We start from the raw sequence: 15,316 nt of genomic DNA on the forward strand, positions 1-15,316 counted from the left end.
CCTGTAATCCCAGCACTTTAGCAGGCCAAGGCAGGCAGCATCACAAGACCAGGAGTTCAAGACCAGCCTGACCAACATGGTGAAACCCCTTCTCTACTAAAAATACAAAAATTAGCTGGGCATGCCTGGGCGCGGTGGCTCACGCCTATAACTCGAGAACTTTGGGAGGCCTAGGCGGGCAGATCATGAGGTGAGGAGATGAGACCATCCTGGCTAATGCAGTGAAACCCCGTCTCTACTAAAATACAAAAAAAATTAGCCAGGCATGGTAGCCATGCCACTGTAATCCCAGCTACTCGGGAGGCCGAGGCAGGAGAATTGCTTGAACCCTAAAGGCAGAGGTTGTAGTGAGCCAAGATCGCACCACTGCACTCCAGCCTGGGTGACAGAGTGAGACTCCATTTCAAAATAAAAATTCTTACCAGTTGAATTATCAAGTAGACAGTATTTTCAGTGTAACATATTTTAAGACGTCTTAAAGCATTAGATGTCAAAAAGCTTTCCAACGGAAAACAGAGGCACAACTTTGTTCCCACTACTTTTCAGAGGGTAGCGACTAGAATGAAAATACTACTGGGCCGGGCGCGGTGGCCTCCGCCTCGTAATCCCAGCACTTAGAGGCCGAATGGGCGGATCACAGGTCAGCAGATCGAGACCATCCTGGCTAACCCGGTGAAACCCCTCGCTGGGCTCCTACTAAAAATACAAAACCCAGCCGAAAGCAAGGTGGCAGGCTGCCTGTAGTCCCAGCTACTCGGAGAGGCTGAGGCAGGAGAATGGCGAATCCCGGGAGGCGGAGCTTGCAGTGAGCTGAGATCCCGCCACTGCACTCCAGCCTCCGGGCCACAGAGCGAGACCCGCCTACAAAAAAAAAAAAAAAAAAAAAAAAAAAAAAAAAAAAAAAAAAAAAAAGAAAATACTACTGGCTACTAAACAGGCCACCAAACACCTGCAGCTGCTAACACAACCAGAGGGCTGACAACTGAATGTCAAACCAACACTTGGTCAGGCGCAGAAGGATCAATTGAGCCCAGGAGTTTGAGATCCAGCTTGGGCAACATAGTGAGACCCCATCTCTATTAGACACACACACACACAGACACAGACGCGCACACACACACACTTTTTTTCTATAAAACTAGAACTACTAATACAGGTAAAATCCTTATACAGTAAACATGTAATACAATGTAATACAACCACACCCATTGATGGTTACTTAACTTCCTTTTCTTTAATCAATATAATAACACTAAAACCATACGTCCAAGCTGCACAGCTCAGACGCCAGTTGATGCATGACCGTCATGTAGTGATCACGCCAGGATCTACTTCAAAAAAAGGATTTGAGTCTGAAATGGAATGAACTGGCAGGACAAACTCAACTGGACAGGGCGGAAGTGGCATGCTTATACAAGATTTTCACCCTCATGCTGCTGCTTCTAGGTTCTCTGATATGCTTTAAAGGTCAGTTTAAAGATGAGTTTAACTGAGATAACTGGTCTGTTTAAGATGTGACAGCAAGAGAAACCTAGAAAAATAGCTGTTATTTGAAGACAACAGAAGCAGCATAAAGAGAGCACCTGCGGCTTAGCAGGGCAAGTATTCCATCCGCCTACAACGCTGACTGCACTGTCAAATTTTTTAGCTATAGAGTGACAGGCAAAGGAAAGAAACAAAGCAATTCCACTTCTAGAAACTTATCCTAAGGAAAAAATTAGGAGAGTGCACCAAGAGTTAGCTTAAGGATATTCACTGCAGCTCTGGAAGAACAGCGGGTGGGTCAAATATGTTATGCTACAGCTCTCCAGAGGCGCAGCATTAAGGGAATGGAAAATAAGGATGAATTCAGACATGCAATGACGTCACACTGTAAGTGCAAAAGCAGCCTACTAAGAAATATAAACTATAGGCTGGGCGTGGTGGCTCACACCTGTAATCCTAACACGTTGGGAGGTCGAGGTGGCACGAGGTCAGGAGTTCGAGATCACCCTGGCCAATATGGTGAAACCCTGTCTCTACTAAAAATATACTAAATTAGCCAAGTGTGGTGGTGCACACCTGTAGTCCCAGCTATTCGGGAGGCTGAGGCAGGAAAATCGCTTGAACCCAGGAGGCAGAGGGTGCAGTGAGCTGAGATCACGCCACTGCACTCCAGCCTGGGCGATAGAGTGAGACCCCGTCTCAAAAAAAAAAAAAGAAATACAAACTATAGGATCCCATTAAAAACTCTGTATATAGGTAGAGAGAGATATATTTATATTTATTTATAGACAGAATTCTAGAAGTATAAGAACTAATTGTGTCAAGATCATGAGTGCTTTTTTGTTTCTGTTTGTTTTGAGATGGAGTCTCGCTCTGTTGCCCAGGCTACAGTGCAGTGGCATGCGATCTCGGCTCACTGCAACCTCCGCCTCCCGGGTTCAAGCAATTCTCCTGCCTTGGCCTCCCGAGTAGGTGGGACTATAGGCACACACCACCACGCCCAGCTACTTTTTTGTATTTTTAGTAGAGACGGGGATTCACTATGTTGACCAGGCTGGTCTTGAACTCCTGACCTCAGGTGATCCACCTGTCTTTCCTTCCCAAAGTGCTGGAATTACAGGTGTGAGCCACCACTCCGGGTCATGAGTGCTTTTATATTTCCTGTTTTTATTTAGCTGTAATCCGTAATTTTGCTTTTCTATGATAAACATTTATCGGTTTTATAACAGGAAAAAAATTACTGAAATGATTAATGGGCAGAGATACAGAAAGTCCTTAACATTTTCAGATATTCATTATATACTATTTTCTATAAAGGGAAAAGAAAGATTTGCTTTAACAGGTCATTTTGGCAATATGAAATAGCTTTGTTATATGGAGCTGTGATTTATAATAGTACTACAAGTAATGGAATTTCATCTATGGAAAAATTTGGACAAATACTGAAACTGTAGACATGAGAGAATAAGAGATACTTACGGCTGAGTGAAGTCACGAGTGATGAAATCAGAACTCTTGAAAAGTAGAAAGATGTCGCTGAGGGTTTTACATTTCAGAGAACTATTCATTGCTATCCAATACGCATCCTAAAGAATGAAGCACATGCTATTTAGTCCATATTCCATGTTGGCTGCTACGAATGCTCAGGCCTATAACAAAATCAATAATGCATATCACCTCAAGGGTTTAAACAAGAAAGTCAAGTAAATGTTAGCAGTACTGTCAAATGTTAAATTATGCTTAACAGCAAAGACCACCACTATTGCATTTCAGACACTCGGCTACGAACACTGAGATGTCAGGGTCCTCACATTTCAGCCCAGGCCTAAGTACTTCCCCACGTTTTTCTTACTGATAATAGAAGAGAGGAAAATGAAGTGTCAGAAACATTGACATTTTGGCTACAAGATTAAGGTGGTAAAGAAACAGTCTGACCAGCTACTCTCTAAGAAAAGGGACATCAATTTCCACCCTTCCTGTTTCTGGGGAGTGGCAGCCAAACACCTGAACTTTGGCGGCTGGAGCTGTTACACCAACATCTATCAAATCGGAAAGAGAAGGAGGTGAGCTATTCTGAACCACTACAACTTTAAACGGTAAATGTCTCATACATAAGAACAAAAGACGGGAAGGCAAATGCAAAGTAGGCACAAAGCTCAGTGGAACATAGCTAAAAATTTTTTGGCACGTTTCTGAAAAGGGCAGAGTATGAATTTCCTCAGAATTCTAAAACAATCAGCAACACAGGAGGTGGAAACTACCTTTTGGCAGAATACATGGTATTTCACAGCCCCAGGAAAGTGTATAGCAAAATCCGGAAGGTAAAATAGTAGAGGGAAATTAATAATAAATTCCACGGTATTTTTCCTAGAATTAGGAATATAATTAGACCCTCTGTAGGGATATGAAATGAAATAAATAGCAAAACAAAGAACATTCAAACAGTAAGAGAATTACTTATGTGTTCCTACCCTTGGGGCACTCCAGTTAAGCTTAGGAAAGACACTGCCCCCGAGGGAATTGATAGCTTCCTGGACTTGAGTGGCAAACTCAGGAAATTCTGGTGCCTACAGAGAGAGAAGAAATCATTGGGTACGTCAATATCATCACAGTATCTATGGAAAACAAGATCAAAATCTCAAGGTTATAGCTGAGGGTGTTAAAAACAGAATTTAGAATACAAATTACTATCAGAATTTCTGAACTCAGTGAAATAAAATCAGTGATCAAGTACACTTACCAAAAAGAGAAATAAAATAATCAGCTGCTTAAATGGCATTTTCCAGACAATCAAAGACTGCAAAGCTGAAATGACAACCACTAGGCTTCTGAGGATGTGAGGAAGGAATGAATGGTTCTCTGTACACCGATGTAAAATGAGTATTCATCAAGAGAAAAGAGACAGGTGGAATATCACCTGTACCAATACTCCAGTTGTCAGAAATAACATCCCTGCTTGAAGAGCTCGAAGCCCTTCCACTTGTAGGGAGAGTCCTAGACATACAGCATCCCCCAAAGCCACAAAGACAATGAAAAATAAATGACGTGGCAAACTATGTAAACACTGCTATTTCCAGACACGTTTTAAAACAAGCAAAACTCAAAATCTGAACCTCGGTCAAGTTAAAACGTTCTTTCCTTTTTGGATGATTTTAAAAATGCATATTTTCTATAAGCAAGTGACCAAAACATTCTGTATGTTTGTTTCAACTCAGAAGTGAATAGAAATACTGCTGCTAAACAGGAACTTAAGCCTGATGTCATTATGTCCTGTCACGATCACAGGAGCTTGTGGACATAAGCAAGAAAAAAGGTAAGTAAGAGAGGGGGAAGTGGGGCCCTCAAAAGACATAAGAAAACAAAAACATTAACAGATTCTCCACGCAGTCATTAATTTTCATTATATCCTGCAAAGAGGATTGCTGCCCCCTATAGGGCAACTATAAGTTCTGAAAAAAATCCAGTAACCAACTTCTTCCATAGGAAAAAAAAAAAAAGACAGACTACATCTTGACTTAACTAAACTACACATTCAAGATTACATCAAATAGTTATGTGGATCCCCAAGATCTAACCCAGCTATGTGAGAGAAAAAACTGTGACAAGAGTCTGAGAAAAGACCAAAGAAATGCGTTTTAAAACATGGTCATATATCCTCCAAACCAAGAAACAGCTTTGAGCAAAAGGTTAGGGAAGAAAAATGAGAGCTTAAGGCCCAATTAGGCTGCCTTTCTTTCTGATACAGATAAATCTGACCTCTAGACTGGTTAATAACAGTATCTTTTAATTACTTGATCGGCTGCCCCTCTATCTATTTTCCACTAGACGACTTCAGCTTAGACACATGAAATGAAACCAGAGTAATTTAGAGGGTTTCAGAATGAACAGCAGCACTGAGTCCTTGATTTTCCATTCATCTCTCCCCACACAAAGCAATTATGATTTATGGGAGGCCAATTCCTTATAATTGCCTGAAGCAGCTGACTTGGCTCCCCTACCGCTCTAGCCATAAACCCCACTCCTGTGAGATGGGCACTGGCAGTATTTCCTACGAATGGCATTGCTGCACAAACTTTACAACACGAAAGGATTCAACCTTCATAGATAGAGCAATTTCATTTTCCTATCCCATAAAACTTGACATCTAAGGATTACTTTATGTGCATGCCTTTTAAAAGATGTGATCAGTTCCCTCAAATCCTCAAAATTACTCAACTTTAGGATAACCTGCCATAAGAATCCTAAAACAAATTTAAATTATAGAAAGTTTATGCACAGTCTGAAGTGGAAGCCTATGCACTGTTTATATACAGCACAATCTTCTAGGTTATCTGTTTTTAGCCAGGTCTGTGAGCTACTTTACAACCTGGCAAATTCTAGGTAAGTGATAGTGACATGAACTAATTCTTATGGACATGTAATTTCTATCTCATCTGGAAGAGGTCCAATTGTCTTTTCTCCCATACTGCAGGGAGGCAAAACCAGTTTTGCCTCATTTACATACCTATTTCAATATTCCTGATCTACAAATATAACTTTTCTTTGGATTCTCTTTTGAACCAGTTCTAACGTCTGGTTCCCTTATGCGTTAACTAACGTCTTCAACATGCATTAAAGAGTTTTATATGAGTCATGATTTTTGCCATTTTCTATAAATTATCTATCAAAATCAGGGAACTAACATTGACACAATAGAGATCTTATTCAAAATTTGCCAAGTGTTCTAATAACATCTTTTACAGAAAAAAAAAAAAAAATTGCAACTTTTTTTCTGGTCCAGGCATCCAGTCTAGCTAGAATCATGGACTGAATCTAGTTGTCAGGTCTCTATAATCTTCTTCAATCTGTGGCAGTTCCTCTCTCTGTTGTTCTTACCATTTATGACCTTGATGTTTTTGAAAAGTTCAGGGCAACTACTCTATACAATTTCTAAAAGTTGAGTCTGTTGGATGTCTCCTCCCAAGTAGACTCAGGCTGTGCAGCTGTGACAGGTGGTGTCCTTCCCATGCATTGTATCGGGAGGCACGCATGACAGGTCTGTCCCGTCACTGTCGAGGTTAATACTGATCACTTGGCTGCCAGGTCTTTCCATGGTAACATTACTATTTTTCCTTTGCGCAAATAGTAAGTAATTTGGGTGAAGATACTTTGAGAAGATGGAAATATCTTCTTTCTCACTGTATATTCACCCACTAGTTTTAGCATCTATTCAATCAAATATTATTACCATGGTTGCCAAATAGTAATTCCTAATTCCATCATTCCTTCTACATGTATTAGTTAGTGCCTTTACTACCATAAAAACAAGCTTCCTTTTTTCCCCACTTATTTAATCACTTATGTATGTCACTATGGGATCAGCAATTCTTATTTTAGTCAATAGGTCATAATCTATTCCTATTACTACACATGGAGTATCCCTCATCCAAAATGGGTAAGACCAGAAGTGTTTTGGATTTCAGAATATTTGCATATACATAATGGGGATGGGACCCAAATCTAAACACAAAAGTCATTACGTTTCATATACACCTTATGTACATGGCCGGAAGGTAATTTCATTTTCCCTTGGGGAGGCTGAATGAGCTGGGTTATGCACATACATTGTGGCTGTCCCTGTCACATGAGGTCAGGTGTGGAATTTTCCACTTGTGGTGTCATGTCAGTGCTCGTGAAGTTTTGGGAGCTAGGCATGGTGGCACATACCTGCAGTACCTGCTACTCAGGAAGCTGAAGCAGAAGGATCTCATGAGCCCAGAAGTTTGAGTGCAGTCTGGGTAACACAGTGAGACCACCCAGTCTTTTAAAAAAGTTTTGGATTTTGGAGCATTTTCGATTTTGAAGTTGGGGATTAGGAACGCTCAAACTGTATTTGTTATAATGCTCATATTTTTAGACACGAGAGCCCAAAGCTGGCTTCTGGCATCTTTTTGTCATGTCCCATCATTGTTTCAGCACTTCCATAGTTCCTGGCACAGGCTGTTGCAGGCTCATTTTTACTTTCCCAACCCAAGTCTGGAATATCTCCAAGAAGCTTCAATTTTGTTTAGTGGAGATTGGTATTTAGAAACCAAGATCAAGGAATCAGGTGTGCTCACTGCTACCAGGATGTTACATGTCAATGATTCTAAAACTTCTTAGTGAACTTCTTTGGTAAATACACACACACACACACACACACACACACACACACACACACCCCTTTATATTATTAATTGCTGTATCTATCATCTATACATACTTATTTTATTTTTTTGAGACAGAGTCTCTCTCTGTCACCCAGGCTGGAATGCAGTGGCGCAATCTTGGCTCACTGCAACCTCCACCTCCTGGGCTCAAGCAATTCTCGCCTCAGCCTCCTGAGTAGCTGGGATTACAGGTGACTGCCACCATGCCTGGCTAGCTTTTTGTATTTTTAGTAGAGACGGGGTTTCACCATGTTGGTCAGATGTGAGGTCACTCTTGACCTCAAGTGATCCACCCGCCTTGGTCTCCCAAAGTGCTGGGATTACAGGTGTCATCAGCCACCGCGCCAGGCCCATCTATACATATTTAAAAACGAGTTGATACTGATACTCCCCACCACTATTAAGATCCGGTCAGATACCACTTGTCCTGTCAGGCATTCTGGTGTCCTCAGCTGTAACTACTCTCTCTGATCTGACAGCACTGTCATCTCCCCCTGCCTGTGTCACCTTTCCCCTGGTTTACAAACTCCCTAATGGTGAGAATCAAATCATATCCATCTGTGTTCATCTCACAGAATCCAGTTTAGTGCCTGAGTATGGCAGATAAGTAACATTTACATGACACGGAATGGAATTTTCATAAAATGAGAGTGATCTGAATGGCATCTGGAGTAAATGAAACATGCGAACTTTCCACTTAGGCATCTGCTGGCAGGCTTCCCTTTTTACACCTAAAGAAACATGTCAGTTTTGAGCAGCTCCACTTCTTTTTTTTTCTTCTACCCCGGCAATCATATCTCTCATTAAAATAAACAAGTATCTTCTTAGTTAGAGCTAGATTAGAACAAACTCTCCCACAAAGCTGGTTTTCTATATTTCTGCCTTTACATTTACTTGTAAGGAGTTTCACTAAAAATCTTTCCCTTTTAACTCAAGGTATGAGGAGTTTCGTTCACCTATTTTTAGAAACAGATCATCTGCTTCACCCACTCCTTTAAAAATATCTTCATTTAAAAAATTTCAGGTTAACTTTCACAACGGCACTCTTATCCTAAAACACTGTGATATGCTTGATAACCTCTACATTTTTATGTAAAACACTGGTAAAAGTCATACCTCTCTACTCTCGCTTGAAAGAAACAATAATTTTTATGCCATTTAAATATACTTGAGGCCAGGCACTGTGGCTCAGAGCTGTAATCCCAGCACTTTGGGAGGCCAAGGCGGGCCTATCACCTGAGGTCAGGAGTTCGAGTTCACCCTGGCTAACATGGTGAATCCCTGTGACTACTAAAAATACAAAAATTAGCCGGGCTTGGTGTCAGGTACCCGTAATCCTAGTTACTCAGGAGGCTGAGGCAGGAGAATAACTTGAACCTGGGAGGTGCAGGTTGCAGTGAGCCAAGATCACACCACTGCATTCCAGCCTGGGCAACAGAGCAAGACTCTGTCTCAAAAATAAACAAACAAAATAACTAACTAACTAAATATAAATAAATACACTTGAATAAGGAAATACAGATTTTCACTTTAATTTATGTTTCAGAGATATAGGAATCTCAGAGTTTAACGTTAGGTGTAATTCCTTCTTGCAGAGCATCAGAGCTTAACAGAAATAAGTCAAGGCATCAAATATGCACTCGAAATATTTCCTTTGCAATTAAAGGGGAAAAGGGCAAATCATGTTTGCCTGCTAAATGAGGCTTCAAGTCATTTTTCAAAATAAAAACGACAGCCCACAGGAAAAATAATATATGAAATGGCGACTAACTAAGAATTTAGAGAGGTATGCAGTTAAACCCTGGCGCTAACCCTTATGTGACAGTGTGAGGCTGTCCCCACACTGAGTCCGCTGTGCTCTTACCGTAAGCGTGGCTGTGTTCTCATCATCAGACCACTGCATGAAAAAGAGGAAAAAACAAAACATTACATTTAAATACTGCACTGGGCTTCAAACAGCAGTGCTCCATCTAAAAATTATAAATCAAATGGAGACATCGTTTCCTGAACACAGAGTATATGTGAAAATATATGTCAAAGTAAGATTCTCATGTAATTTCTCATTTTATCAGATGTAAGATAACATCTAAAAGTCAGAACCATCTCAGAGATCATTTAAACTACAACAGTCTACAGAGCAGATTATTTTATTTGGTACCAACCTGTATTTCTTCTGCTTCATCATCACTGTCTGGCTGAGAATGTGTTGGTGGATCGTCCCTAAAAAAACACAAACAAACATCAAGAAAGAAAAGGACTTGGGTCCTGTGTGGTCCTAATTTAGGGGTACTGAGTATATGTTTTAAAATAACCTTAAAATTAGGCTAGGTGTGGTGGCTCACACCTATAATCCCAGCACTTTGGGAGGCTGAGGCAAGTGGATCGCTTGAGCTCAGGAGGTAGAGATCAGCTTGGGCAACATGGCAAAACCCTGTCTCTACAAAAAATACAGAAATTAGCTGGGCGAGGTGGCATGTACCTATAGTTCCAGCTATCTGGGGGCTGAGGTGGGAGGATCGATCACTTGAACATGGGAGGTCAAGGCTGCAGTGAGTTAAGATCATGCCACTGCACTCCAGCCTGGGTGACAACATAAAACACTGTCTCAAAAATACATAAATAAATAAACAAACAAATAAATAAATAAAACTGAAAGCCTTAAAATTGGAGAATAAGGCCAGTCATGGTGGCTCACACCTATAATTCCAGCACTTTGAGAGGCTGAGATGGGAGGACTGCTTAAGCCCAGGAGTTTGAGACCAGCCTGGGTAACACAGAGACTCTGTCTTTACAAAAAATTAAAAATTAGCCAGGTGTAGAGAACACTTGTGGTCACAGCTATACAGGACACTGACGCAAAAGGATCCCTTGAGCGCAGGAGTTTGAGGCTGCAGTGACCTATGATCGCACCACTGCACTATAGCCTGGGCAAGACAACGAGACCCTGTCTCAGAAAAAGAAGAAATAAATAAATGAGAGTACACTTGCACGAAGAGCTGACAGAATAAAACCCTTCTGTCCTGTTCTCAGGTATCATTAAAAACAAGGGAAAGAGAAAAAAACTCCATCTCTGATAATACTGAGAATCATGTAGACTCTGAAACTCAGTGTGTGAGAAAGTTCTGTCAAGAAAGGGAAGATTGAATAGAATAGGATAAGGAAAGACACCCGAAGCGAATGTCTGAAGAGCTGTCTACACAGACGATGGAACTACTCTGGGGGCAAAACCAAGAATCTTTTCTTTGCACAATGAAAACCTGGTGTGCGGGCTGGTGTCAGGAATTAATTCTGGATCTAGACTGAACCACAGCAAAGGGTAAGAGAGGGGAAAGTAAACAGGCACACTGTCTTTGAAGAAGACAGAAGCAAAGCAAGGTGTGGAGTCCTAATTAGGGGAAAGGAGTTGGACTGGCGGGAGCAGGGGAAAGCAAAAAGACAAGGCAGATAAGCTCTAAGTCTGCCTTTCTTCATGGTCCAGGACACACACCCCTCCTGCACAGATAACTCACTATCTTTCCATGCCCAGCTACCACTGGACCCTCAAAGGATAGAAAAAGGCAAGTGAGCTCACTGCAATACTGCACAAAGCCTTCTTCAGGGCACAACACAAATACCATCTTATAAAAATCCCCAGCAAGCCTTTGTCTCCCCACAGTCAGCTCCTTTCTTGCTGACCTGCCCATTGCACCCTTGCAACATATTTTCATACTTTCTCTAATAAATTTGCCTTTCTCTGTATCTAATTATCATGGTAAATTCTTCTTACTACCCACATCACTAGCCCCAGATAGTCGCTGATCACCTGCAACACAAGGGCTGAAAAGGGCCACCCAGCAGCTCATCTTCATTGCCTAGAGGGAATCGGAGGCTGAAAGAACTCAGAAGGAAGACTCAGAACACCACCCTGGCCCCTCCTCAACACACAAGTACAAATAACTAGCCTGGGAAGAACTCATATCATTGAGAAAAATAATCATAAGAACCAACATAGCAGTTATGCAAAAACTAAAGAAGGAAAAGGAAGGGGAAGATTCTGGTTAAACATGTGCTTTTATCTCTATGTTCCCTCTGGAAACTCTACTAAAGTGAGAGGAAAGATCCCAAGGACAATGCTAAGTGAAAAGGAATCAACCATAGAAGAAAGATGGCAACGACAGTTTGGAAAACAGAAAGTCATGGGGAGGGATAAGTCAAGGAGCAACAGGTTAGAACTTAAGAGTTATCTTGGAACATGGAACTGAAGCTCTGAAGTCCATCCAGAGAGTAGTGAGACAACATCCATCTCCTTGCCCTGCACACCCTAGCAACGAATCCTCCTTAGCCCCTTTGGTAAGCAGATTTATTTTCTGGAAAAAATGAACTCAAGAGGGTTCAGGTACACAACGGCCCAGACGAATACGGGGGTGAAATGCTGGACTGGACTATGGTAAGAAGTTACGTGAAAGTCAAATTGAACACTGCGACCCCTAGTCCCCTTCCTCCCACCCTGCTCCCACAACACAGACAGATTAAAGGATTCTTCCGGGCAGAAACTGAGAAACCCCAGAGGACACACCATTATCTGGGAATCTTCCCTCAATGCTTGCTGCCTGCTGGCACCCTCAGGCATCAAGCTCCACCCAGGTACACAAAGTCTGCAAAGGTCTGTCTGTGTGTGTCCTCCTCACTCCTAAATATGAATGAAGGCCTACAATGATTAGAAAACAGAAGAAAAACTCCAAGATGAAAAGTGTTTTCAAAAAGGAGAGAAAAAAGGGGCATGGAAGAAAAAAAAGACAATAAAGGGACCAGATGAAAGATATTTTTAAAAATCATTAATACCCTCGAATATAAAAGATGTCACATCCATTAAGGGAGAAGAGGAGGCTATAAAAAAGGAACAGAGGAACTTGTAGACACTGAAAACATGACAGTTGAAATTTTAAAATTCAACAGAATGGAAAAATAATTACTTAGAATTAGAACAAAAAAGACAAGGAAAGAGAAAATAGAGAAGAAATAACAAAATTCAGAGAATTAAGCCAAAAGATCAAACACCAAAACAACAGGAGGTTCAGAAAGAGGAGCAAGAAATTAGAGGAAATTATCAAAGATTCTTTTTTAATAGCCCAAAACAGGAAAATTTAAGTCTTTAGAATGAAAGAGCTTACCACGTACTTAACACAATAAATGGAGGAAAAAAAATATCTTAAATGGGCAAAAATGGACACAATAATGCTTCCTTTTTTTTTTTTTTTTTTTTAAAAAGTCTCCTCCGTGGCCCAGGCTGGAGTGCAGTGGCGCGATCTCAGCTCACTGCAAGCTCCGCCTCCTGGGTTCACACCATTCTCCTGCCTCAGCTTCCCAAGCAGCTGGGACTACAGGCGCCGGCCACCACACCCGGCTAATTTTTTGTATTTTTAGTAAAGACGGGGTTTCACCATGTTAGCCAGGATGGTCTTGATCTCCTGACCTTATGATCTGCCTGCCTCAGCCTCCCAAAGTGCTGGGATTACAGGCGAGAGCCATCGCGCCCAGCCACGCTTCCAATCTCTTTAGACATGCCCTTTGGCAGAGTGACTTCGCCACTCTTCCCATCTAGAAATGGCATTTATTTTCCCATTCCTCTAATTCAGACTGGCTTCAAGAGTCATTCTGGGCTGGGCATGGTGGCTCACGCCTGTAATCCCAGGACTCTGGGAGGCTGAGGTGAGTGGAACACTTGAGGTCAGGAGTTCAGGACCAGCCGGGCCAACATGGAGAAACCCCATCTTTACTAAAAACACAAAAATTAGCCGGGCATGGTGGCGGGCACCTGTAATCCCAGCTACTTTGGAGGTTGAGGCAGGAGAATTGCTTGAACCTGGGAGGCGGAGGTTGTAGTGAGCCAAGATGGTGCAACTCAACTCCAAGAGAGAAACTCTGTCTCAAAAAACAAACAAAAAATACAGTGGGCTGTGTCTTGGAAACCAGAGGGCAATTTTCTGCCACATGAAGATAAAAAACTATTCCCCATCAGGTCTAAGAGAAAAATAAAAATTTTTTCAGACATGCAAAGACCCAAAAGCTTTTCCTCCTATGCATTCTGGAGCATGTGTTCCAATAAAGCAAACTGAATAAACCAAGAGAACAATAATGTGGAATCGAAGGCACAGAAAATTTAGCACAGAAGAAAAGTCCCAAGTTGACAACCGTACACCAGACCTGCAGAACTGCCAGCTCCAACGGGAACAGGAAAATGGAAGATCGCTAAAATGAGATCTCCAGGAAAAGAAAAACGCAACTACCAGGTTTGGAACTGTACTTGAAGGTTTAGAAAAATAGCTAAAAGACCTATGACCTGTCTATTGCAACATTTGTAAGATATTAGTGATAGACACAAAAAATAAAGCACATTTTAAAAACATGATTATTGGTTCCAGGGAAAACAAAGTTATTTCAAAAGAGAAAAGATAATCATAGTACACAATGTGGCTCTGTAGTCAATGATAATGACATGATATTCTAAACATCGACTACTGATTTAACCAAAAATTGTAAGGAAGATAAAGAGGCCAGGCACGGTGGCTCACACCTGTAATCCCAGAACTTTGGGAGGCCAAGTGGGTGTATTCCTTGAGCCCACGAGTTCAAGACCAGCCAGGGCAATATGGCGAAACCCTCTCTCTACAAAAAAGTAAAATTAGCCGGGCATGGTGACACATGCTTGTAGTCTCAGCTACTCAGGAGGATAACATGGGAGGATTGCTTGAACCCAGAAGGAAGAGGCTGCAGTGAGTCCTGATCACACCATTGCACTCCAGCCTGGGCAACAGAGTGAGACTTTGACTCAAAAAAAAAAAGATAAAAAGGCTATAACAGAGCTAAATCTAAAAACCTACAAACATCATAACGGAAAGTCAAGAAATAATATTAAAGATGGAGATAATATTAAGAAATATGAAGCTACAGGGAGTAATTCCATTCACATCTGTTGAGGGTGTACTGTGTGCTAAGTGTTTTTCTGAGTAGTAGTAATTGCTGGAAAGGCACACCGTATCTTCCTCTGCAGATCCAGAAATTAATAATCTGGCTTATCAATCAGTCTGCTGTGACTTTGGTTAACGTGTGTCAGTTCCCCAATTTTGTTTGTTTGTTTGTTTGTTTTGAGACAGAGTCTCGCTCTGTTGCCCAGGCTGGAGCACAGTAGCACGATCTCGGCTCACTCCAACTTCCACCTCCCAGATTCAAGCGGTTCACCTGCCTCAGCCTCCTGAGTGGCTGGGACTACAGGTGTGCACCACCACGCCCAGCTAATTTTTTTGTATTTTTTTTTTTTTTTTGAGACGGAGTCTCGCTCTGTCGCCCAGGCTGGAGTGCAGTGGCCGGATCTCAGCTCACTGCAAGCTCCGCCTCCCGGGTTCCCGCCATTCTCCTGCCTCAGCCTCCCGAGTAGCTGGGACTACAGGCGCCGCCACCTCGCCCGGCTAATTTTTTGTGTTTTTAGTAGAGACGGGGTTTCGCCGTGTTAGCCAGGATGGTCTCGATCTCCTGATCTTGTGATCCGCCCGTCTCGGCCTCCCAAAGTGCTGGGATTACAGGCTTGAGCCACCGCGCCCGGCCATTTTTTTGTATTTTTAGTAGAGATGGGGTTTCACCATGTTAGCCAGGATGGTCTCAATCTC

The 15,316-nt window shown here is 41.9% G+C and overlaps 1 protein-coding gene across 2 annotated transcripts in view; it reads right to left on the reverse strand.

Moving 5' to 3' along the window:
* The window catches only part of CDC123 (cell division cycle 123), a 54,783-nt gene that overhangs the window by 27,715 nt on the left and 11,752 nt on the right, over positions 1 to 15,316 (reverse strand). Inside the window, exons 3-6 of one of the 2 annotated variants that reach the window (XM_003903388.4) lie at positions 9,836 to 9,893; positions 9,538 to 9,570; positions 3,957 to 4,052; positions 2,965 to 3,071 (exon numbers count right to left, since the gene is read on the reverse strand). In XM_003903388.4, the coding sequence (XP_003903437.1) occupies positions 2,965 to 3,071; positions 3,957 to 4,052; positions 9,538 to 9,570; positions 9,836 to 9,893 (294 nt within the window). The remainder of the gene's footprint in view (positions 1 to 2,964; positions 3,072 to 3,956; positions 4,053 to 9,537; positions 9,571 to 9,835; positions 9,894 to 15,316) is intronic. The other variant, XM_009213972.3, reaches the window with a different exon arrangement.

Source organism: Papio anubis, chromosome 11, assembly GCF_008728515.1.
Source record: "Papio anubis isolate 15944 chromosome 11, Panubis1.0, whole genome shotgun sequence".
Lineage (NCBI taxonomy): Eukaryota > Metazoa > Chordata > Mammalia > Primates > Cercopithecidae > Papio > Papio anubis.